The 25,372-nt window shown below is 40.8% G+C and overlaps 2 protein-coding genes across 2 annotated transcripts; one reads left to right on the top strand and one right to left on the bottom strand.

The window, feature by feature from the left end:
* Positions 1-47: 47 nt before the first annotated feature.
* Positions 48-5,020, bottom strand: atxn3 (ataxin 3). The gene is made up of 11 exons (XM_022189365.2): positions 4,902-5,020; positions 3,781-3,945; positions 3,639-3,683; positions 3,454-3,539; positions 3,303-3,369; positions 3,142-3,229; positions 2,932-3,061; positions 2,636-2,799; positions 2,268-2,424; positions 2,080-2,144; positions 48-2,000 (listed from the first exon to the last, which is right to left on the bottom strand). The coding sequence occupies exons 1-11, from the start codon at positions 4,944-4,946 to the stop codon at positions 1,948-1,950; spliced, it is 1,065 nt and encodes a 354-aa protein (XP_022045057.1). The 5' UTR covers positions 4,947-5,020; the 3' UTR covers positions 48-1,947.
* ubr1 (ubiquitin protein ligase E3 component n-recognin 1) lies at positions 4,993-25,361 on the top strand. Its single transcript, XM_022189359.2, has 47 exons — positions 4,993-5,133; positions 7,133-7,392; positions 8,920-8,998; positions 9,359-9,469; positions 10,642-10,769; positions 10,856-10,994; positions 11,111-11,173; positions 11,288-11,411; positions 13,517-13,624; positions 13,727-13,815; positions 13,897-13,995; positions 14,104-14,261; positions 14,359-14,458; positions 14,595-14,723; positions 15,158-15,338; positions 15,430-15,482; positions 15,642-15,752; positions 15,855-15,920; positions 16,023-16,124; positions 16,219-16,282; positions 16,373-16,497; positions 16,598-16,650; positions 16,742-16,844; positions 16,928-16,976; positions 17,075-17,229; positions 17,319-17,418; positions 17,537-17,640; positions 17,756-17,833; positions 17,920-18,101; positions 18,204-18,412; positions 18,512-18,611; positions 18,703-18,855; positions 18,951-19,051; positions 19,304-19,391; positions 19,513-19,661; positions 19,744-19,799; positions 19,905-20,001; positions 20,115-20,182; positions 20,578-20,725; positions 20,871-20,958; positions 21,539-21,675; positions 21,771-21,879; positions 21,962-22,018; positions 22,112-22,189; positions 22,280-22,450; positions 22,587-22,688; positions 24,018-25,361. Exons 1-47 carry the CDS (start codon positions 5,089-5,091, stop codon positions 24,157-24,159), a joined length of 5,211 nt encoding a protein of 1,736 aa, XP_022045051.1. The 5' UTR covers positions 4,993-5,088; the 3' UTR covers positions 24,160-25,361.
* Positions 25,362-25,372: the final 11 nt, after the last annotated feature.

The raw sequence follows: 25,372 nt of genomic DNA, 5'->3' as shown, positions 1-25,372 counted from the left end.
TGTCACAAGACTCATCAATAAATAAATAAATAAAGGCAGGAGAAACGTTCAGAGGAGTGAATGTCACTTTAATCCTGAAACATGAACCAGTACATTAAATGAAAGAATGTGCTGCACTAACATGAAACATGAAAAAAAATTATGAATTTGTACTAAATGTAAGAATACAGTGAACGAAAAACAATGCAACGATAAAAACCCAACTACCAACACTTTATTCTCTTTCACAAGTCCGTTGTTTAAAATCGAAAAAGACTAGCAGATCCAAAAGACACAAAACAATAATCAAAGAATGGAATCTTCCTGGAAGTCATCCAGCATAATCAGTCCAACTCTGCATCACATCTGACAGTTTCTGTGGAGGCAACGTGATATATTTACGCTGAATGATCATCGGGCCCAGAAAACATAATAACTGTAAACAAATGCTAAGTGTGTTAACGCTGTATTGTGGTCTATTCACCTAAAAACAGACTCTGTTTTTTGGACTTAACAGAATCTTCTAGAGAAAAATGTGAGATTTTAAAGAAGGAAAATGCAATAAAATACAACTAACTCTTCAATGTGTATGCACTGTTTACCTCTTTGAATCTTTAATCATAAAAACTAGAATTAAAATAATCCTTTCCTTTTTTATTTCTAAAGGTCATCAGTCAGCAGATGACTTGCATGTCTGTAACCCTACTTCTGATGTGTACAACAATACTCTGAGCATAATTGGAATACAAAATAAGTCGTGTCAGTGCAGTTAAACAAGTATACCGGGGGCAGTAACATGCAAGAGTAAAAGTATCTGGTGCTTGTGAAGGGATGTCTACAAGAGAATAACCAATTAATAATTAAAAATTTCCCTACATGGTTCGTGACAAATACTGATTACGAGAAACAACAGATGAAATCAATACTAAAGAGGCTTCATGGACATGTCTGAATTTTTTTGGTTTTCGGTGATCCTACTGTGAAGGAAGAATGAATGATGCTTTTATCCATCAGCTGCAGTTTCATGGTGTTTACAAATTGCTTCTTTGTTCCCCATTACATGTCAGCTTATTCTGGAAAAGATGTGAGAAACATCCATCTGCGACAAGTATCTTACAGTGAGCAAACAGTTCTGCACAGTTTCTACTGTTGCTCCTCACAGTCCATTCAAAACGAACAAAGCATCCTTATATTATGGTCATCAGCGGTCTAGTCAGAAAATTAATTAAGCCTACTTGTGCACTTAAAGGTAACAGCAAAGCCACAACATCAGAAAAATGCTGCTGTCTAAATAACTGAGAGATCACTTGTAGATGTTCAAGTAAAATGACTGATGATGTCGGGAATAAATAACCCACATGTTAGTGCTGCTAGCTAGCTAAAAGACGCTTCAGTACATGGAAATTTTTCAAAAGCACAACAGTGCTCCGGTGGGGTGGGTGTTTTTCACGTTATGTTCTACAAACCCAAATTCAATAAAAAGGTAGGAGGCTATGTCATTATCTATAAAGCTTTTAAGTGTGGTCTAAACATTGGTCTCATATGGCTTTCATAGAACGCCTATCTCAGCATGTTTTCACCCCAAAACATACACACATCCTTTTGTATGTTATTCCTTTTCGCGTCTTCCAGCAAAAAAAAAACAAGAATAAAAAACAGTATACGATAGAAATAGAAGGCGCCATGGTAAAAAGGCAATTGCAAACTTGGATTAACTGCATCGTGAGTCCTGTGGTCACCCTTGTCCCAGTCTCAGTGCCTCACTGAGTCAGGCCAGACTAAGTGCTGCCTTCTTTGTCGTTCTCTTCTCTATAGCCCGTCAGCGAACTAAATAGGGGAAACGTGTCAGCCTTCTGACTGTCCTTATGTTCGCATGTGCAAAAGGTTAGAGGAAGGAGCAAAGCTACCCCTGTGTGGGGTTGCCAATCCAGGCAGTTGGTAAACAGCGTAGGCAAACCTTTCACAATGTCACTGGCTGGGCTTTTGTTGTTGGTCCTCCTCAGAGCCAGTGTTTACTGATCCTAGAAAACAAAGTGGGCTTGGGTTATTAAATTTCCCAACTTTCTTGATTAAATAAAATTCATTATATGACTTGCTCACCTGAGCCGCCTGTTGATTGTGCGCCTGGATGTTGAGGAATGTTTGACTGAGCTTGTTGCTGCTGCCTAAACAGTCAACACGGAGGATCTCTATCAAAACCCAGCATTTGCTTTCTTTTTCTTTAAGGGGTGGCCAGACTAATGAACTACACTGGAAATGAATGTTTTACAGAAGCCAGTTGAACCTACCGATCAAAGTAGGCTTGTCTCCTCTTCCTCAGTTCCTCAGCTGTAAGAGTCTCAGTCTGGCCTTCTCTCTGACCTCCTGCAGCGCTCCCTGCTGCCTGGCTCCCTGATTTGAAATTTCGCACTTCGTACTCTGAAGACTTGTTACTCATCACCGCTCCTGTAATACATAAAAAACAAAAACAAATATGCACATTTTAGTATTTACTTCAGTCAAATACAAAATGGCAAAAAGTACAATAAATACTGTAAATGCACACATTTTACTCTAAAAGCAATGCTATTACTACAAATCTGAAATACAATTTGTGAAAAATCAGAAAGAATGTATACTTTTTTTGGATAAAGCCTCTGGATGACATGTTCTTTACCTTGCATGCTGAGCTGTATGGCCCTGCGAAGATCAGCTTCTTCATCCTCCACATCTATGTCCTGTCTGCTGAGTGCCAGAGCTCTCTTCAGCTCTTCATCTTCATCCACAACCTCGTCCTCCACACCAAAGCCCATCTCTGTCTGGCCCAGAGCTGCTGGCCTGCTGCTCATATTAAACAAAACAATCAGTTTCCACAAGTAGATCAATGGTTTATTTTTAGGAATACAGTACATAAAGTGTCAGATTTTGAGGAATTTACGTGTTTCCCATTTTCCACAGACGCTGCATACATACCCTGCACTCGTCTGAGCCTCGTCCTCTCCGATGAGCCTGGGCCGCTGCTGCTGGTGGACCCTCATGATCCCAAGTATCTGCTCTGCTTCACACTCTGGGAGGTTACCTCGTATCACAAATATGGAATAGCCTGCACAAATACAACTTTTGTTATATTCTCTGCTGTGCAATATAAAATAAGGCTGTGAATAACAGTCAATTTTACAATACCTTCTTGTTGTAATTGTGCAAGGAAAAGGGCTAGATAGGTGTCTGATATCAATTCTGGTCCAGTCAACAGTGAGTTCAGGTTAAACCACTACAAAGAAAAAGAGCAGCTTCAGTAAATCAGGCTGCATTGAAACAGTTTATGAAAAAATAGTACCTCATACCTGTTGTCCAAGTTTGCGTATAGTGAACCAGTGCTCCTTGTAGTTGCAAATAAAGGCTTTCTCATTTCTGAAACATGAAAGTCACATCAGCTTAGACTTTAAATGTGAATACAAATAATCCATTATGCATTAAAGTCTCAAGGAACTTTACATTGGGTTTATCATCAGGCTCTGGTACTCCCGACTGTTGAAGAGGATTAGCTCCAAGCCCCACACTCGCAAAGCATTACTAATTACCTACAAATGACAAAACAGAGACAATAATAAGCATTACTAACTTATAAAGGTTTTTGATTCAATATTTAGTGACAGCAACAACTGATTTTTAACACTCACTTGTATTGAAAAGAACCCACTGTCATCCATGTTCCCAGAGGGTTGCTATAAACACATTGAGGGCATAAAGAACAAATAGAAACAGTTTGTTACTGATGCCTAGAAATATGCTGCTTTATTAACACATTCTCCCTCTACTCACCTGTAAGAAGGTCCTGTACTCCTCACTGGCCATCCCTCCCTCTGCCATCCTCATCCTTTCTTCTTCGTCAAGCTGATGAGCAATTGAGGACAGATCCACAGGAGTAAAATACTCACCCTGCAAAAGGTTGTTGAGGCAGTGCTGGGCACAGAGGGAGCCCTCTTGCTGCAGATTGTTAAAACCATCGATAAATGAGTTTTCTGACATGACGGTGCCATTTAATAGGTTTGGCAACAACTTAGTGAGCTTTGTGGAGATTAAATTACTAGAATGTTTTATGATTTGGTCTGTTGTCATGGTAACAGTCTAACACCAGTAGTTTGAGCAACACAAAACCATGTAAACAACATGTCTGCATAGATTCCCAGTCACCCAGTCTTGGTAACCCTGAGAGCCTCAGTAAAAGCAAACAGACTTCTCTTATTTAGTTCAGTTCTAAATGTTTTATGAAAAGCCTCAGATACTAATTATCTTCCCCAAACTTAGATTGTAACAGCCATCTCTAAACAGAGGAGGAATTATTAACGTCGTTTTTTAAAATTTCGCCACTATTGAGATCTTGACCAGACAGTTTTACAGTCATTCACACCTGACATGTTACTTATGAGTCCTGGGTTACTAATAGGCTACTAGCCATAGGTTTGGGAATAATGACACATATCTGGGACTCCCCATCAGTCAGTTTGAACCTCAGACACTACTTGGATAAGACATGAAATGTCTTCACCAACCTATGAATTAAGTCCAGTTGCTTTCTGCTGAAGCTTTTAGGATTACGTAAACACCAAACACAACTACTCTTACTATTCTTCTATAACAACACAACGCTATGCTAAGCTAGTTCGTTTACTAATATGACAAAAACGACACGACAGAGGTCCTTTAAAGGCTTTCTGCGCCGTTTGTCCTAGCTGAAAAGAAACTTTTCACCATCTCTGACTAGCAAGTGAATTAGCATTTTAGCTGTCTGAACAACAATACTGACAAACACTAGTACAAATCTCTTAGCATCGGCTACATAACGGCGCTAAACAAACCGCCGCCACAAGTCCCGAGGCTTTCCGAATAAATACAACCGGTTACGTGCTGCTAAATATTTTCAGCTAATTGTTTAAACTTACTTTCTCATGAAATATGGAATCCATATTCAGCTTTCTGTCAAACATTCAACTCTGACCTCTAGCCCCGCTGCATTCATCACTACACGGAGCGGGACGTTCTGAAGCAGCGCCATCTGACGGCTCCACCATCTCCGTTCACATCAGGACAGTCTCCTAGCGACACCTCCTCCTTTACGGCAAATGGAACATGGCGGAGAGTGAGAAATCCCCAGACGGACTGGAGCTCAGCAAGGTACGGTTTTCAGATAGCTAATACAACTGACAGTGCCTCCCGAGACTCAGGAACAAAACACCGAAGTACAATTTGTTAATTTATTTGAACAATACGGTTTGAACGTGCAGTGAAATCATATCATACTACCAAGCTAACAGTCATAGCTGGCTATCTGCTAGCTACTTAACTAGCGTCAGAATGTTAAAATGTCTCTACCGAAGTCGCACTTTATTTATTGTTCACTAACAGTGGCAGTATGTCCATGTTTATGGAGTGAGGAGTTGTATGAATGAATAGATATCACAGTCGAAGAAAACATGGACCCGTTTTCCGTAGGGTGTTTCATTTTGTAATATTTTGATGGTCGCTTTTGTCCGAAGCGCTTCAACACGAGTTGCCATGAGTTTATAAACGTTGAGTCCCATGATACCAACTTCTTAAACTGTTTTTGTTTTACGTCTGTTTCAAGTTCTTGTCCTTTTTGTTCAGAGACTGAAGTGAAACAGACTTTGCTCCTTAGCTGAATGTGATTTTATGACGTAATATTTGCACTGACAGCAGCAAGATTTGAATTAAGAAGTTTATTAAATTTGGCCTGTCAAGTCTTGCCAAATTTAATAAGACATATAACATCTATTCATATTTAAGGTTGAGATATGTTCAAAAAATAATAGGTGTTCAGTCTTTGTTTCGACCCTGAGGATCATTTCAGTCACTGCTTTGCTGGATTTTTCTCACTGACAAGTCATTGCTAACGGTGGCTAGTTGTTTTCAAGTATATGGTTTGGTATACAGGTGCTGCGCAGTGGAGTAGTGGTTAGCACTTTTGCCTTGCAGCAAGAAGATCCCCGGTTCAAATCCCGGCCTGGGCCTGGGATCTTTCTGCATGGAGTTTGCATGTTCTCCATGTGCATGTGTGGGTTTTCTCCGGGTACTCCGGCTTCCTCCCACAGTCCAAAAATATGCTGAGGTTAATTGGTTACTCTAAATTGCCCGTCGGTGTGAATGTGAGTGTGATTGTTTGTCTGTATATGTAGCCCTGTGACAGACTGGCGACCTGTCCAGGGTGTCCCCTGCCTTCGCCCGAGTCAGCTGAGATAGACTCCAGCACCCCCCACGACCCTAGTGAGGATAAAGCGGTGTATAGAGGATGGATGGATGGATGGTTTGGTATACAGCTTGTTCTTAGAGGATACAGATGAAGGAGAAAAATTAATCAGGTTAACAGGAAGTGGGTGCTGGAAAGGTTGCAAAAATAGCACTGTGAAGTATAAAACAATGCTCAGTAAGAGCTCCTGCATGCATGTTGTTAAACAGTTATATACATAACATATAACAGCTATTAACTCACCAGCATTATTATTATTGTTACATTGTACATGTCATTTTATCACTCACACCTCCTACTTACAACAATCTACTGAATATCACTTATCTGTTGTTGATCTGACATTGTTGATGTGACAAACAATTGTAATTTGCTGTGCACTACATAATATGATGTTTAAATGGTAACAATGTTAGTAGTTCTCGTCATGTAGCTCCATGACTATTGAAAATACCAAAACGATGCTGAGTACATGGTGCTGTGTCAAAGTAGACAAGCTTCTGTAATTCAGCAAATATCAACAGGAAGCAGTGGGACTAATGCCTTGCTACAAACGTAAGCTTTATGAGAATGATGAATCATCTTGATAAATCATTACTTAAGCTCTTTGACTTTGATACCAGGTTGGTTATCATACACATTTCCACCCAGCAGATATCCAAACGCAGGACAATGTGAAAGCTTAGAGCTAGCATCCGCAGTCAGCACAAAACACCAATATAAAGTTCTGCATTTTTGTTTTATGCCCTTAAACCAAAGTTTGAAATCTGTAGTGAATAGTAATCATGCACTGCTGAAAAAAATATTTTTATTTGCGTCATTGAGAGAATTGTAGCTGATTCATGCAGTTCTGTGTCATTAGGTGTAGACAGGACAGTGAAAGTGGTTTTGCTCTTCTCTGTCCTGCAGGAATGGCAGGAAGCTGCAGACAGCAGAGCGGAGTTGCTCCACTATCTGAAGGAACAGGTGCCGCAGATCTTCTGCCTGAAGAAGGATGCCAGCCCTCAGGAAGAAGAGGAGCTCATGCAGAGCCGTCTCCTCCACCCACTGGAGTGTTTTCTGTTTGGAGAGGATCCTCAGGAGGGTCTGGAGAAGCTCAAACAGGGCAGCACCTCCTCCCAGCTCTGCGGACGTGTGTTCAAAGAAGGAGAGACCGTCTACTCCTGCAGGTCCGATATATCCTCTGATCTTCTGTAATAATTAAGTTAGTACACTACCATGCATAGTGGTTGTGATAATACACTACATTTTTTTGCTGCTCTCAGTGGCTTTTAATTGCTATATGATACCTAAGTCTCCAAAAGCAGTTGTTTTGGTTGTTACTAAATTTAGGCATTAAATTTGCAACTATAAAAAAAGATGTACAGAAGATAGACCCAGTGCAATGTGGGGTTACTGGATGAAATGTAAAGCCCCAGAGTTCAAAGACAGGAATGCACCATGTTAGCTGTTGGACAACATCAAATTCTTGAAATGACAAAAGGATGTCCTCAATAGGTTTTAGTTCTACAGAATCTAATTACACTACAACACCACAGTATTTCGGCTAAGTGTTGAAAATGAATAGTTAATGTGTAGACTCTCAGGTTTCAGTGTGATGCAGTCTGAGTGAACCTGAGTCACGTGAGGTACTGTATTATCCACAGAGATGTTTGCATCTGTTCATCCATCAATTTTTGGAATAGTTTCCTTCTGCTTTTGCTTCCTGAAACGAGTTGTATGCCAACATGAGCTGGGCTGTATTTAGTTCCTAGTTTAACTTTTTATTTTTTTTAAATTTATTTATTTAGAATTGGACAGTGCATATTAATCAACATGAGCCAGAGTGGCTAATTTTCATCTGTAGTCCCAGCGCAGGTTGAACTTAATTGGTATATGCATGCGTTTTAGGCATAATGACGGTCAGTGAATGGATGGATAGAGAGAATGACAGAGATTCTTTAACTGTTAAAATATACATTGCAAAATTTGCAAAAAGTCAGTTTAACATTACAATGATGAGTGACTCATGTCTCAAGCAGTACATTTAAAGGGTCTCTGCTTTAGTAAAGATGTGAGTGCATGTCCCCCTAAACAGGGTTTATCTACCATTATAAGACTTCAGTGTTGCACCTAAATGGTTTTATGCAATGCCTGAGTTGAGTGGACAGAAAAACTGCTGAGAGTTTTCCACTACACTGGAGAAACGGTAAACCATACTGACCCGAGTAAAAGTTGAAGTCATATACTGAGGGCACTAGACAATTACATGTTCAAATGTTGTTTATGAATGGAAAGTTTGCAAGTCTTATTCATAGCTTTGCTGCCACAGAGGAAATGCATACACAAGAAGCAGGGAGAAAATTGCTGTCACAGATGATGAGTTCAAGAAGACAGTCGGAAAATTCTAGTGCACCACCTTCACATGCAGCGCCTGTAATCCTTCCACAAGCCTTGGAAAAGCCTGCCTTAATAAAATGAAGGTTTTGAGGGAAATGAACATATAGAGGAAAAACGGGTAGTGTGATTATATAATGAGACAAATGTGTGTTTGCTGTTGTCACTGTGGATGTCACATTGATGTAAATAGGACGGGGTAAAGCAGGGGAACTCAGCCTGCAGTTCAGTTTGTACCGCAAGTAGCATCGCTTCTGATTCAGACTTTTGTTGACATTTGCTCAATCAAGTAAAATAAATCCTCTTCAACCTTTTTGCAGGGATTGTGCAATAGATCCCACTTGTGTCCTGTGCATGAACTGCTTCCAGGACAGTGTGCACAAAAGCCATCGTTACAAGGTTTGTGACAATGTACATGTTTACATTTTTAATGAATTCCAAGACCCCCCTCCCTGGTAAATGGAAAATAAAGAAAATCAGTCATTCTTAGTTTTTTGCCCTGAGGTCAGATTTCTTTATATGGCTCAGCAGATACAGAAGCTTCCTTCCCATTTCGTCCTTGTGATTCACTTCTGTGCACAATTAGCTGTAGTTTATTTCTAAATCATTATAGGAGTTTATATTTGGCTCTTCATGTTGGAGCCTCAGGGTTGCGTGTTAATGCTTTCCCACAGCTAAAGTAGATGTCTAATGTAATTGTCGTTGTGTGTATCCATTACTTGCCTTCGCTGACATACAGTATGTGCATTTTTTTCCCAGATGCATGCGTCATCAGGCGGGGGGTTCTGTGATTGTGGGGATGTAGAAGCCTGGAAGATTGGCCCTTGTTGCTCCAAACACGACCCGGGGGCAGCCACTGCCATGGTAACGGTGAGTTATGTAACTGAGCGGAAAGAAGAACGTGGGAGGGACGTACTGGTTCCATTCTGTGTCAGTGAACCCCAGAATGCTTATTTTCCCATCTTAGTCCTGGATGTTGGTCTATTGGCTGTAGCTTTGGATCCGGAAATCAAAAAGAAAAGCACTTTGTTGGCCTGTCCTAACTGAGAAAATCCTCTGGAATCTAGGTGAAGGAAGTGTGAGAGTAACTTAGTGCAAATATGTAAGTGAAAACCACTTGTCTTTCTACATTTGCTGTAATCCCACTGAACTGTGCAAGGATGTACTCAGCTAAACTTCCCTTACCAAAGGCTGCTGGTAGCAGTTGTTTGTCAGGCGTTTGCTGATCACAGTGTTGAGGCTTACCTCTGATAAGATCGTGCTCAGTGGCTTTGAGCATATGTACAGCTTGACAGCTCTGTGCCTTTTTCCGTAAACAGCAGGTGCTTCAATTAAGAGACATCCCTGGCTGCAGTCTGGCAGGCTGCTTTGTGTTTACTACGCCAGACCTGAACCTGTGCTTAATCAGCATTCACACGTCACATGACTACAGCAACACGTCAGCTTTGAACACAAAAACCCATCATGCAGTTTCACACCTCTTGTTTAGATTATGGCAGTTTCCAGTGCTTGTTCTCACACAGTGGTGTGACGTTGGGTTTGGTGTAAATACATAGACTCACTGTACGTTTTGTTTGGTTTGTGTGTTAAATGTCAGACATTTGTATGAAATACTATGCTGCTATGTGGAATGTTTCCTCTCAGGGGATTTGATAGTAATGTTACTGGGCGAGCTGCCTGTTTTGCTCTCATTAAGAAAAATATTTAGACCAGTTCCTTATCACATTATAGACTTACTGCTCATGATACAGGAAATGGGGAGTTAGTAAAGGTTATTTCAACAAACTCTGACCATGCCAGATTAACTTCAGTTTCTATTAAGTTGCATGTTTGTGTTGAAGATTTGTTTTTTGTCCTCATTCTGGAAAATGTTTTACTATAATTGTATTATTTGTAATTATCCTGTATTATGTTTGTTTTTTTTTGAGTTTATCATTAATATAACTGGACAACTTGAAATGTGTGAGAAGTGTTTCTGCTAAATTGATCATAGTGTTTAAAGTAAATGAAATGTTAATCCCATGTTGTTTAATTTTGTGCAGGATGAGTGTGTGCTGGAGCCTGAACTGCAAGAGCGTGCTGAGAAGCTGTTCCGGGTACTGCTGAGCTACATCAAAGATTTTTTGGTGTGGGAGGAGAACTTTGAGCTGCCGGCTGAGCTCCAGCCTCGGTACGGCCTTTCAGATCACACGTAAACACGATCCGCAAGCAAAGCACTCAGCTTAATTTTGACTGCGTATTTCTTCATCCGTGCAGGACAAAAGACAATGCTTACTACTGTGTACTGTACAATGATGAGCACCACTCATACGATCACGTGATCTACACCCTGCAGCGTTCAGTAAACTGTGATCAGGCTGAAGCACAGACACACACAGCCCTCATTGATAAGGAGGTATTTTAAAATTCAAATGACTTCACTGTAAAAGGAAAACTAATTTGAACTGGTTTCTATAAATACCTTCACCATATGAACAGCACATTATGTAATTATTGTTAACTGTTGAACAGGGTCGACGGGCAGTAAAGAGGGGAACGTTACGTTCATGCCAGCAAGCAAAAGATCTCATCAGGGTAAATGTTGACAGTATACCTCTTTAAAAGTTATTTGGAAACTTTAGAATAAATCATAGTTCTTCAGTTTTGCATTTCAAAGTGATCTCCAACTCTTTCTTTGTTGTTTTGCAGGCCAACTCTGAGCACATTTCACTGCTGCCACTACGTGTGGAAATCCTTCCAGCAGCAGTCATGGCTCATCAAACTTTTGCGCTGCGCCTTGGCCCCTGGTTCCAGAAGATTATTGGTTACTCAGGTGCTGGCATCATTGTCTTCATACTTGCATCACACACCAGGGCTGCAGACTAACTTTCTTTCCTAGGAGCACAGTGGCCCGTAACTTAAAATTTTAGGAGCACAAGCAGAAAATTTAGGGGTGCACACCAAAATTGACTTGCAAAGTAAATATTCACATTTCCTCTCATTTTCACTGTATTACTGATAAATACTTGCACAATAAATGCAGAAACTATGTTTTCAATTCACAATTTATTGTGCAGCAGTTGACACAACATAAGAAAAGCACTCGGAGAGTACAGTACTCCACCAAGGCTGCTCAGTTAACGTATAATATCCGATGGATGAAATCTGTAATAAAAAGACCTTGTACTGAGTACAGGCATGTGTTATGCACGTGCACATTATGTATTTATACCGAATCGCGTGTAAATTACTCTTATAAAGGTCTGTTGATCAGTTCATCAATTTTGGCAAGCCTTTGTTTTGCTAGTGTTGAAATAACCGTTTCCTCCAGGCTTTTATTTTGAAGGCATATTTTAAATGCTGCAAGCTTTTATTTTGTGACCATTCCAGCGGCACAGGAAGTGTTTCACTAAGAAGAGGTTTCTTGACGTGACAAAGACGCTGCAGAAAAGTCCGAAAATTCACATAAAGATTAAATAAAAGTGTTCCACTGTTGCCGTCTAGTAAAGGATGTGTCTAAACTTAGAAGCAGCTGGAATGGGGACAAGAAAGGAGTGAAGGACAGAAAGGTGAATTTGTGTTTAAAATAAGACAGACGGCTGACGTAAATAAAGGCTTTGAAACATCAGGAGCTTCACCGTCATTCGCTCCCTGCTCTCACACACATTGGCCCGCCTTCTTCTTCTTTGGTGTTTGCCTCCTTTCTTTTGAAGTTAAACCAGCTCATTTGCGCATTACTGTCAACTGGGCTGAAGTGTGGAGCGGAAGTTTGTAAGCAACAAAAAATATTCAATAGTAGTTTTAAAAAAATGGCAAATTTACTGGTCGCACATGCGCGAGTAAAATTTTAGTCGCAGTCTGGAGCCCTGCACACATTTGATAGCTTTATTACTCCGCCAAGGAAATGGTGGAGTTATGTGACGACCGTTGTACGTGAATCTGTGAATCTGTCTGTGTGAAACATTACGGAAAAACAGACCAACGGATGTGGATGAAATTTTCAGGGAAGACCAGAAAGGACACAAGGACCAAGTGATTAAATTTTAGCAGTGATGCGGCTTATAATGTGGATTCACGGCTTTGTTAAAGATTTCCCATTGCTAGATACAGCAGCCTGCACAGCATCGCTGTAACCATGACGTGAACACTGTGTCTGCTACCCGCTGACAATCACATGATTGCGATACCACTACAAAATGACCATGATTTATCAGTTGGAAATCATACAAGGAACAAACGATTAAACTGTAGGGTGTTTCTCATCAATTCCTGCCGACCGCTACATATTTAGCTCAGGTATGTAGCAAACCCCAGCCGGACACGTTAAGTTCAGCCATCAGCCTTATGTGAAGACAGATTCACCTTTCAGCCTTCCCTCATTTCTTCACCGTAACACCTTGTCCCCGCTAGGTGCTTATAAGTTTAAACACATCCTTTGGTAGGCAGCAACAGCGTGGAACCGTTTTCTGTCATCTTTATGTGAATTTTCGGACTTTTTGGCAGCGTCTTCGTCATGTCAAGTAACTGCTTCTTCGACAACACTTCCTGTGCCGAAAAAAGCCCAAACCATTAAAAATCCGCCTTGAAAATAAAAACATGGAGGGAACTGTTATTTTAACACTAGCAAAACAAAGACTTGCTAAAAGTGATGAACTGATCAGCACACCTTCATAAGTGTAATTTACATGCAGTTTGGTATTCATATATACCATGTACATGCATAACACATGCCTGTACTCAGCAGGTCATTTTTTATGAAACATTTCATCCGTTGGAAATAATGCATCAACCGAGCAGCCTTGGCGGAGTACTGCGCTCTCTGAATGCTTTTCTAGTTTCATATTTGTGCACATTTGACAGATATTTTTTCATTCAACACCCAAGTATTCATTTGTAAATCCACTGATGCATGACTGGTGCTCTGTGTGTTTTGTGCAGTGGGCTTCAGGCAGGCCTTCTGCCAGGTGGCACTAGAACCAAACGCAGACAGAGATCAGCCTTGCCTCATTAGCAGACTCATGCTGCACGATGCCAGGATGTACAAAGGTAAACAGACCTTTGCTGGGTTTTTATACATAAAAGCTTTACCTCACTTCATTATCCCCTGACACTAACAAGAAGAAAATATTTTTTCTTAATTTCTTCAAGGAGCTCGCAAGATAGTTCATGAACTGATTTTCTGTAGCATGCTGATGGAGACGGAATTTAAGAGGCTTTTTGCAATCGAGTTTACAAAGGTAAGCAAAAATCGAAGATGTTTTCCATTTTTTGACATTTTTTTTACTTTCTTAATTTATTCCCTGGCTTTCTCTTTTTAGCACTACAAGCAGCTGCAAAAAGACTTCATCAACGATGACCACGAGAGGAGTATATCCATCACTGCTCTGTCTGTTCAGATCTTCACTGTTCCCACACTAGTGAGTGTTGTCTCATATGCGTAATGAAAAGAAAAGGTATACAAATCCTTGTGTCCATGCCTGATATTCTGACTGGTCCCTGTCCTTGCATTCCTCTTTCTCCTTTAGGCCAGGCAGCTCATTGAAGAGGGCAATGTCATTAAAGTGATAGTTGATACAGTCCTGGAATTGCTACGCGAACACCTGGATGATAACAATCGCTTTTTCTTCCTGGGCTACAGCTCTGACAAGTTCTCACGCATCCAGGTCATCTTCCACGACCTCAGGTGATTTTAAAAGAGCAAGACTGAACCTTTTGAATTCATTGTTCTTAATTTTTCTTTCTTAACTTTCTCTAAGATAAAACTTATCTTTGTCTCTCAGGTATATTCTGATCAGTAAACCCTCAGTATGGACTGACGAGCTGCGGGAACAGTTCCTAGCAGGATTCAAAGACTTTCTTGGGCTTCTCAAATGCATGCAGGTACAAATGACTCAAATTATGAACCATTCTTAAATAGCATTTAAGAGCTGTACTATTACAGTGTACAGTTATGATTATGGTAACAAGACAAACCAATTATTTAGTAAATCCTGACGTTCTTTTATTTCGTTATCAGGGTATGGAGGAGGTGAAACGACAACTTGGTCGACACATCGCTGTGGAGCCAGAATGGGAAGCTGGCTTTACCCTCCAGATTCAGCTCCGCCACATCCTTGCTATGTTTCAGGACTGGTCTTCCTCTAATGTGAGCGGCCACTACACTATACACTTAAGTGTTCTATTAAAAATACAGACACTTTAATGCCAAATGTGCACAGGTTCCGCCTCTGTAATGGTTGTTTGTCGTCATTTTAGCTGACACGTTTGTCCATCAGCTCTCACATGCACCTTATAGGCCTTCAGTTTTTGATGTGTTCACATACACACTCATAAGAAAAACTTGATGTTTACATCTCACACTGCTCCACAGATGTAGGTAACAGATCATATAATCATTTCTGTTGCTGTCACCACCCAAAAACATATAAAAGTAAAACTGATAACAGCACAGATCTCACAAAGCCGAAATGCAGCTGGAAGCTGTGTACATGAGTTGTAACTGTTCATTCATCTAAACTGGACAGTGGTAAAAAGGGAGTGAATTGCTTTACTTAGTTATTGCTTGTTTCTGCCCTTTAGGATGAGATCCTGCTACTTGCATTTAAGGAGTGCCATTCAGTCCTGATGCAGTGCAATAACCAGCCCTTCCATAGGGATGCCACCGACTACTATATGTGCAAACACATCCTCCATGTTCGTCCGTACAAAGTCTCTCAGGAGCCTGTCAGCATACATCTGCCCATCTCCAGGCTACTGGCTGGTAGGATAGCTAATATTTGAAGCTCAGAGTGATTTATTGATGTTTTTTTTGTAATTTATGAACGTACGCCCCTGTAAAATGTGATCCATAGGTCTGTATGTGCTTCTATGTGGAAAAGGGACAATTGACCGTCTGGATCATCCTGTAAGTGCTATACGAGCATGCGTTGCTATCATTTATTTATCCTAAGTAAATGAAAAAGTTAAGTTGGCTGTGTGCTGTCAATGAATCAACAATCAAACATTCCTCATGTAATGCTAATCTGACATTAAAACATTAAGGATTCTTTTCTGTCGGTTGTAGGAGAGCTATGACTTCACCCAGCTAGTAGAGCTTCCTCTGCGCTGTGTGGTGCTGGCTGCACAGGTCTCAGCCGAAATGTGGCGCAGAAATGGGCTGTCATTGGTCAGCCAGGTATACAATGTGCTTTGGATGCACAAGGCATTGTTTCATTTTGTATTAGCTCCTCTGTCATCTTCATATAGTGGTAAATTAATTGTTGTTTCACATAAACAGGTCTACTACTATCAGGATGTGAAATGCAGGGATGAGATGTACGATAAGGATGTCCTCATGCTTCAGGTTGGCATCTTTCAGACATGAATATTTGTCCTATGCTAACTTTTATCTTTTCGTCTTTAACCTGTGGTGATATCATTTGTCCTCCTTCATGTTTCTTTACAGATTGCTGCTTCCAAAATGGACCCCAACCACTTCCTCATGCTAATCTTGTTGAGATTTGAGCTGTTTGAATATTTCAATGGAAGTTGTACAAGCAAAGACCAGGTAAGTAACACCTAAGTAATCATTCAGGGAAAAAAAACTGTTGTATCTTCAGATGTTCTACTTATTAATGAATGAAATGGAACTAAATTTCCAGGATGAGTTGAGACAGTGGAACCGTCTGACAGAGGAGATGCTGTACCTGCTGATCGTCGTCATTGGTACAGTGTCACATTCTACTAATGAACTTTAAATTTAATTTAATTTAATATGAATGGTGTTGTGGTATCTGACTGATGTTGTTTGTCCAGGTGAGCGCTACATCCCTGGGGTCAGTCAGGTGACCAAAGAGGATGTGACAATGAGGGAGGTTATCCACCTGCTGTGCATTGAGCCCATGGCTCATAGTAGCCTGGTCAAAGGGCTGCCTGAGAATGTGAGTTTCATAATGCCACATGTCCTAATTATAGAATTAATTGTGTGGTTTTCAGTAGGGAGGAACTGTTGCAAACACGGTAAAAATGTTTTCTTTATAGGAAAGCCATGAAACAGGCCTGGAGTCAGTAATCACCAAAGTTGCCACCTTTAAGTATGTACAAATCTAATATATGGCTTTTGAGTTTTGCCTTGAGATTGAATTTTCAGAAAACTTTATCTGTATATTCTGTTTGTGTTTTTAGGAAACCAGGAGTGTCGGGACATGGATTGTATGAAGTGAAGAAAGAGCGTCTAATGGAATTCAACCCTTTCTTCTACCATTATTCAAGATCCCAGCATAGCAAGGTAGTGTAGGGTACTACATTAAACTGGGAGTTTCTGTTGCACGTCTGTTGGTTAATTTCTTTTTTTTTCTTTGCTTGTTACAGGCAGAAGAGTCTCAAAAGAAAAGGAAAGCTCAGGAGGGCAATGATAAGGGTGACTGACACACTACAGCTAGATGTGACCATTTTCTCTTGTCTGGCTGCTGATCAATCAGCTCTACTAACATTGTCCCTGCCTGTGTTTGTTCTCAGCTCTGCCTCCTCCGCTGCCCCCGGCCTTTTGTCCAGCTTTCTCCAATGTAGTACGTCTTCTCTGCTGTGACATCATCATCCACATCCTGAGACACGTCCTGCAAAGAGCTGTAGAGGACCGGCCCGTTAACTGGACAGAAGCCATGATTCAGAGGGTACACATTTATTATTTTCATTGCTCCAAATTACTATTTCTTGATCCAAATTCAAGTGTAGTAACAGAATTAACATATTCATCATACAGGCCCTGCACCTGATCGGTCAGGCACTGCTGGAAGAGAAAACACAACTTGAGGATAGCACTGTGGAGGAGGTGACCTTTGATTTCAGCCTAAAGGCCCGCAGTGAGTAAAGACCAGCTGTTTGTTTTTTCAACACTGACTAACAATTTGTCATAGTTCTCAAGGCTATGAGGTGAAATGTTAATTTTTTGTGGCAAAAATGTTTGTTTTGTTCTTTCAGTCATCGGCTCAGAACACGACAAGTCAGTGTTCCTCTTGTTGTACAAGATCAAGTCTTTGCCTTCCCTTGAAGCTCAAAAAGACATGGTCAAATGGGTTCTACAGGTAGGTTCAGTACAGATAAATACATTTTACAGATTTTGAAGAGTCGTTTTCTTCTTTCAGGGCTGATTTATTTTGTGGTTACTTTCCAATTTTTCTGTCAATGTTTTTCATGTAGATGTTTGAGATTGTCAAGTGCCTTAGAGAGAAGTCCAGTCCAACAGTGCCCATGAGCATGGAGACCAAGCCAGAAGAGGTAAAAATGTAATTAATAATCTTCAGGCATTACATACAGAGAATGGTGGTCCCTTGACACTTTCGACATATTATTGATTAATCCAGAGTGCTCAGGACAAAGAAAAAGCAGAGAGAAAAAGAAAGGCGGAAGCAGCTAAACTCCACCGACAGAAGATAATGGCTCAGATGTCAGCAATGCAGAAGAACTTTATTGAGTCAAACAAGATGCTGTATGACAATATGCCTGAGAGCGGAACACAAGGAGAACCTGTTACATCTACTGAGAGGTGAGCAGAGCCACTTGAAACACCCCCGGGAAGTCTTTCAGAGACTTGAGGTAAAGAGCTCACCTTGTTCTTTGTTTATTCTTGCTCTGTTTGTTCTTCTAGCTGTGCCATGGAGCAGAGGGACATGTGTATAGCCATCGGGCCTCAGAGAGGGTCCACTATAGATGACAGGGAGGTGTTGACCTGCATTCTTTGCCAGGAGGAGCAGGAAGTGGCGGGTCAGGCTCCAGCCATGGTACTGACTGCATGTGTCCAGAGGTCCACAGTGCTGACACAGTGCAGAGGAAAGATACCGCCCTTCAAAGCAGATGGTCAGTCTCCATTTACTGGTCATATCATTCAATTTGTGGGAATCAAAGGTTTATAGGTATATATCTGATTCATATGTCTATTGTTTTTAACTTTGACAGGGCCAGGGACGTTGTATCCCCTCTACATGCCTCCTGAGCTGGCTGTGGGGACTCACACTGGCAGCTGTGGACACGTCATGCATGCCACATGTTGGCAGAAGTAAGAATTTAATATCTTTCTATGTGTAGTCTACTAGAAGGTACAACTTATTGCCATTCAGGTAATATTCTCTCTTTTTTTTTTCCCCCAGATATTTTGAGGCAGTTCAAAATACGACCAGAAACCGTCTCCACGCTGAGCTGATCATCGATCTGGAGAATGGAGAGTACTTGTGTCCCTTGTGCAAGTCTCTGTGCAATACCGTGGTCCCTCTGATCCCGTTAGAACCACTAACATTTAACTAGTAAGCCTGGTCCACGTACCTCAGACCAATCTGTGGCGTTCAGTTGTTTGTGCAAGTGTAAAAATGTGTTTTGATCGTTTGTTTCCTGTGTGTAGTGAAAATGCAGAAATAATCGGACAGCATTTGACACTGCCTCGTTGGATCCAGATCCTCTCTGCCAGGATTAAAGGACTCAAGTCAGTCACTCAGGATAACGGTAAGAAGAAGTACTTTGCGCCCAATTGCTGCACTTCTTTGAATGCGTGAACAAAGACAGAGGAAAGGCATTGCTCTAACCTACAGTGGCTTGCATAAGTATTCATACCCCTTGAACTTTTCCACATTTTATCACGTTATGACCACAACATAAATACATTTGTATTCATCTGACTGGTTATGATTGATTGTATTGTTTAAGACTCAAGATAGGCTCACATAGCATGAGATAATGAATGATTTTCCCTTGCAGAAGGTAGCAGTGGTGTCGGTAACACAGTGCTGTGTGGAGAGAGCCAGCCAGACTTTAGATCCATTCTTAGCTATGGAGTACAAGAACCGTGAGTGAACTGTCAGCTCCTTCAGAATTCCTTAAGTGTCTTTGCTTTTCAGAGCACACCTATCTGAACTCTCTGCTTTTGTGTTTTTTGGTTTTGGTTGGTTTGTTTTGTTTTTTTTTAGGAGAAAATTCTCAGACAGCATCACAGAGATGCTGGTCGTCTGCGCCACCACAGTCCACAGGGTGGGACTGAAGACAGCACCAAATGAGCTGTGCCCTCGTGTGCCAGTCATGGCCTGGAACACATGTGCCTTCACGATTCAGGCAATAGGTACAGCAAGACTTATCCTGAACATTGCTCTGTATGTACCTGTTTATGCACATTTCTAAAATATGTTTACGTATCTTTACAGAAAACATACTACAGGAAGAGGACAAGCCTCTATTTGGGTCATTACAAAATAGACAGGTTGGACACCACATACTGACTACTGAACAACAAATATAATGCATGTTGTTTGGGTTGTTTGTTCTTTGTTAGATGCCAGTTCTATGAAATTGTTCTCTGTTTTAGCTCGGAGGTCTGAAGGCCATTGTTCAGTTTTCAGCGTCACAGAGGCTCAAGAGCTCTCAGGCTGTTATCCAGAGGCACTTCACAGACATGTTGGGGGGTAAGTGGTCCATCAAAGCGTCCGCAGACTACATCCTATTATTTATGTGCTGATTAGACTTGTGACTGTAATTTTTTTCCTCTTGTGGACAAACATGTGATTTCTCATCCCAGTCTTGCTCCCGGCCCTGAGCAGAAAGAACACCCCATCGCTTCTGGAAGTGGACTGCTTCCATCTTCTGGTAGGTCTCCTCTAAAAAGAAACAGCTCAGATGAGAATGGTGTGACTTCTGCTCTTCTTGCTTCATCACTCAACAATTTATTTTAATACCCAAACTTGAATTCATATCATAAATGTATGACTTACGATTAAAACATACGACTGTTCTTAATGACATGTATGCATTCCTGCTGTCCTAAGAACGACTGTTCTTAATGACATGTATGCATTCCTGCTGTCCTAAGAACGACTGTTCTTAATGACATGTATGCATTCCTGCTGTCCTAAGAAAAACTGTTACAACTTTGAGTGAGAAAAATGTAAATGTCCTTCAGACTTAAAGCTTTTACTTTTACAAACCTAACCTTTAAACCTGAAATTCTTAGTAGGGTGTGTGTTGCATGTGTGTTTTGTCAGGTGGGGTTGGTGTTGTCTATACCCTCACTGTATCAGGAGGAGGCTGTAGACTTGCAGCCGTCTGCTGTCAGCTCTGCCTACAATCACCTGCACATCTTTCATCTGGTCACCATGGCTCACATGCTGCAGGTCCTCTTGTCTTCTACAGGTACAAAAGCCTCCACCATATATTTCCATCCAGCAATACTCCTGGTATCTGACATTTACTGAACGGACTCACAAAGCAAGAACCAGTGGTAACCAATAAAAAGGATGATAGTGATGATTAAATAATGGTTTCAATTTTGTTGCAGATTTCCCTGAAGTGGAGGCTGGAGAGGAGACAGAGGAGGCGAGAGCGGCAGCAGAGTTCCACGCTACGGTATCACAACACACTGGAAGGTACAAGTGTTTTTCATCTTCTTGTTATTTTTCTGCCAAAGTACATGAGCAGCAATATGTTCTAGTTAAAAAAAATCAAATATCTGTGAATTAACGGGCTTACCTATAGGCTTTCAATTCAGTTACCCTAGTATAGTAGTAAACTAAAGAGTCCAGTGAACCAGCTGGTAAAAAGTCTATTGATAAAGAAAACAGAACAATTTCTCTTGCAAATGCCAGGGACATGCAGTGAGAACCATTTAAAACATGATCGAAAACAGATTTTCTAGCCTCTAGAAAGTCTTTTTCTTTAAACCCATGAACAAAACATCACACCTAAGGACAAAAAGTTTGCTCATATCATGAAACTAAGTGAGATTTATTTGTGATTTCTTTCCTGCAGACTTTAAGTGTCCGCATTAGACCGCTTCATAATCTGACAAGATCGACATTATGTCCGCTGAGATAAAAACATAACTTCTCAGTAGAAGCAAACATTGCTCCTGGGTCCTTGTTGTCATTTCAAATGCTCAGTGGTCTATACTGTGCTGCAGGCTGCCCTCAGCTTGTCTAACAGATTCCTCTGTGGTTTCCTCTTCAGGCTGATTCCAGAAGCATCCGGCAGCTCTTTAGCTGAAAGAGTGAAGAAAGGAATCGAACCTTTCCTGCGCTGTGCTGCTCTCTTTTTCAATTGCCTAACAGGAGTACATCCTCCAGAGGAGCTTTTCAGTACTTCTGGTAGGTCAAACTGTGGGCTAATAGAATGTTATGTCATGATAAAATGCAGTCTGTGAGCATTTGTGTATTGAAGCTGACATTTATGCTTGCTGCAGTTACCTCTCCAGGACAGATGGAGGCACTGTGCAGTTACTTGGCACTACCCTCCAATGTGTTCCAGCTGTTCCAGGATCACAGAGACACTGTTACTCCACTGCTCCAGAGGTTGGTGAAAACATTGATGCATGTTTTAGTATTTATTGGAGAGTGAGAAGTTATCTAACTGTAAATGTTTGTTCTTTCTCAGGTGGTGTGGGAGCCCAGCTATAACCAAAGCCCTGAAAGGCAAAACCCAGACAGTCAGGTTGATACAGTGCTTTGTATTATTTTAGCATTAGTTTTGATTTGCAATGAAACATCTCCTAATAGTTGCTTGATAAACCCGCTCTTTTCACAGATACCCCAGGAGAAGGAATCGTTTGATTGATCTTCCTGAAGATTACAGCGCTCTCCTCAATCAAGCCAGCCATTTTCAGTAAGCGGGGAATTGAAGCCCCTTTTGCCACTGTCTATCAGTCTGCTGCAGATGTGAAACCCTTCTGACTTGTCTGCAATCTGCCCTCAGGTGTCCAAAATCTACAGATGATGAGAGGAAGCATCCGACACTGTGCCTGTTTTGTGGGACCATGCTGTGCTCTCAGAGCTCCTGCTGCCTCAGCCAGCTGGACGGGGAGGATGTGGGAGCTTGCACCGCCCACGCTGCTACCTGTGGAGCTGGAGTGGGCATGTTCCTCAGGTTAGTCACCAAACTCTGCACATTAGGGACTAAGAAAATAGTTTTTCAATTCTATAGTTAATTGTTTTCAGGCCATTCTGTTCTTTCTGCAATGAAATGTGCTTCAAGTAAATCAAGTTTGATTGAATGTTAACAGGATACGAGAGTGTGAAATTGTACTGATGGCCAGTAAGACTCGAGGAAGCACGTACCCAGCTCCTTACTTGGACGATTATGGGGAGACTGATCCTCATCTTGGGTAAGAATCTTCGTAGTATTATATTTATTCTTCAATGCTATTTGTCTTCTAGATATGATACAACTAGTGTGTAACTCAACCATATGCAGAGTCTGCTATGTGTCAGGCCATTCCAGTACATGACAACCTGTTTGACTTATAAAACACATTAGTATGTTGTACAGGTGATGAAGGGACATACCGTGGCTGCTGGATTATTTTGCGTCACTTGTAGGCATTGAGTGTTACACATGTAACTGTTGCCGTTGTAGAATGACAGCAAAATTACATTAAAGTTAGAGTTCAAGGCTTTTACACCGATATTAACATTTGTTACATTGAGACTTTTTTCCAATAAGTCAATTAGGATAAAAGACAAACTCAGAAAGTGATCAATGGCTAGGCATTCCTCATAATGCATGTCGACAGTGTTTGTGTAATTACTTTCATTGCCAGAAGGAGTAGACACAAGTTCCAAACTGCAGGTTTAATTTTGGCCTCGTTGCAGATGTGAAACTCAAAGTGTGGTGTAGAGCATAGTGCAGGAAACAGCTTCCTACTACACGGTTTCTGCAGGGCATTAAAAAGCATTAATAGTCATTAAGTTGATTTTGCAAAAATTAAAGCCTTAAATGACCTTAAAAATCATTAAATTTGATTCTCATTGGTATTAAAAATTCTTTCTGCAGTTTTCAAGAAAAATATTTGACAGTAATAATAAATAATTATAGACTGTGATTCATCAAGATATGTGCATCTGCGTAAACACACCAAAGCATTGCAATTGTTCTAGGCGGTCGGGTACAAAGTGCCAAAAACTGCATGTTTTTAAAGTGGCCGGCAGGCTGGACCAGGTGGAGGAGAGCTGGGACATGGGGGAAACGCAAATTCCAGCAAAAATGGCTAGAAAACGTGGATTTCAGAGAATGACTACAGCCCGTGAGTGGTCAGGTTTCCAGGTTCAGAAATAGTGAAATGTAGGGACAGTTTTCATATAAAAACATCTTTTACATCACAGTCGTGGCATTAAAATTTGTACAGTATAGCATTAAAATGGCATTAAAAAGCATAAAATTTGAATGACAGATTTCTGCAAAAAGCCTGTACTAACCTTTATATTAAGGACTCACATTTTGATGATCTCCAGGAAATGCAGTAGCCAACAGTAATGTTACAAGATCAAACTTCTGCTGCCTTCTACACTCAGGGAATTTGCTATATGTCATCCTTCACCTCCAAAATTATAAAGCTAAAGAAGAGAAGTTTAGTTGTGGTTAACACAGTCATGTATCAGAAGTGCTGTTGATTGGAAAAGCCCTTGCATTAGGCTCTCTCTGTTTTCATCTCTAGGAGGGGCAATCCGTTGCACCTTTGTCCAGAGCGTTACAGAAAGCTGAACCAACTGTGGCAGCAGCACTGCATCCTGGAGGAGATCGCCCGCAGCCTGGAAGTGGTCAACGTTATGTTTGCCTTCGAGTGGCAAATGTTGTGATGATTGCTCCAGCTGTGGTGGCCAGGAAATAAAGAGCACAGCCACAGAGCACAGTGAGAAGTCGTGCTCCGACAGGCAAACACACATTACCCTTACACACACACAAGCACAAGCAATCAAGCTCCTCTGCAATCAAAGGAGACCCAGTCCCTCCTAGATGAATTCCCCGTCGGACTCCAGAGAGACGGGACGGTCAGAGAGGAGGAAGAAGAGGAAAAATAGTGGCGAGTGACGATTGATGATTAAACCCAAGTCGCCTTCTTACAATTTGATTGTCTGCTGTGAGAATGAGTTTCTACTAGAATAATGTTATCTGAGGCTCATTCAAATGAAGACAAACATCTGGCACATTTCTGTTAGCAGTTTATATATTTGATTTCTCTCAGTGATGCTGTGAATTTTCTGCATTCTCTTTATTTTGTGTTAGAAGTCAGGATTTGTTCTAAGTTATATTTGTTCATTTATGCTGATTTGGAGGGTACATTTATATGGGAATGTATAAGCATGGTCAGAGATCCTCTACAGTTTTGCCCCTCAAAAGTAGATAGTCCAAATATTAGAACCATCCCCTGCTGTCCCCTCTGCTCATATAGAGCCACTTTCAGTATGTAATGGATCAAACATATGTAGAATATGCATTATTTTTTCAATTGCAGTCGAGCAGATTCAGTATTCCAAGCTGTACACAGTAATCTGCCTCCATGATTAACTGGTACAAATGCACTTCATGAAAAATTGCCATTTTGGCAACAGTTTTCTGAAATTCAGCCATATTTGTAGTTACAAGTCCTTACTGATCTGAAGATTTATTGGAAGAATTATGTAAAAATGTTTCTGATACCATATGACATTGTGAGATCCCTTTTAGAAAAATCTGTAATGCAGCCAAAAATAATTACCAGATGTTCACTGTATGCTTATAATCATTAAAACTTACTGAAGGGACCATTGTGTCACATTTTAGCATGCGGTGTTAATTCACTGAACACAAATTGAATATGAGTGGTGGAAAATGACTGTTGCGATATTCTAAGAAAAAAAGTGCACTCTTTAATGTAATAACCCAATTATCTTTTTAGTTATTTCATTATTTCTCAGCCATAACAGGAAATAATGTGTGACTCCATAGTTTCTTCCTTTTTGTGTTGTTTACGGTGTTATTTGACTTCCAGGCTGTGGAAATAAAGACAAGCCAAACTGTAGATTTTCCAGT

Source organism: Acanthochromis polyacanthus, chromosome 1, assembly GCF_021347895.1.
Source record: "Acanthochromis polyacanthus isolate Apoly-LR-REF ecotype Palm Island chromosome 1, KAUST_Apoly_ChrSc, whole genome shotgun sequence".
NCBI classification, from domain to species: domain Eukaryota; kingdom Metazoa; phylum Chordata; class Actinopteri; family Pomacentridae; genus Acanthochromis; species Acanthochromis polyacanthus.
The sequence above is the reverse complement of the archived record's forward strand: the minus strand, read 5'-3'. Positions and strand labels throughout refer to the sequence as shown.

Excerpts from the sequence above, each read along its gene's own strand:
- atxn3 (XM_022189365.2), bottom strand. The coding sequence starts at position 4,946 with ATGTTTGACAGAAAGCTGAATATGGATTCCATATTTCATGAGAAA. Across the intron at positions 3,684-3,780 it reads AGTACAGGACCTTCTTACAG|CAACCCTCTGGGAACATGGA; the intron begins GTGAGTAGAGGG and ends ATGTGTTTATAG. Across the intron at positions 2,145-2,267 it reads AGACAAGCCTACTTTGATCG|GCAGCAGCAACAAGCTCAGT; the intron begins GTAGGTTCAACT and ends TTGACTGTTTAG.
- ubr1 (XM_022189359.2), top strand. The coding sequence starts at position 5,089 with ATGGCGGAGAGTGAGAAATCCCCAGACGGACTGGAGCTCAGCAAG. Across the intron at positions 11,174-11,287 it reads AAGCAAAAGATCTCATCAGG|GCCAACTCTGAGCACATTTC; the intron begins GTAAATGTTGAC and ends GTTGTTTTGCAG. Across the intron at positions 20,183-20,577 it reads TGGACTGCTTCCATCTTCTG|GTGGGGTTGGTGTTGTCTAT; the intron begins GTAGGTCTCCTC and ends GTGTTTTGTCAG.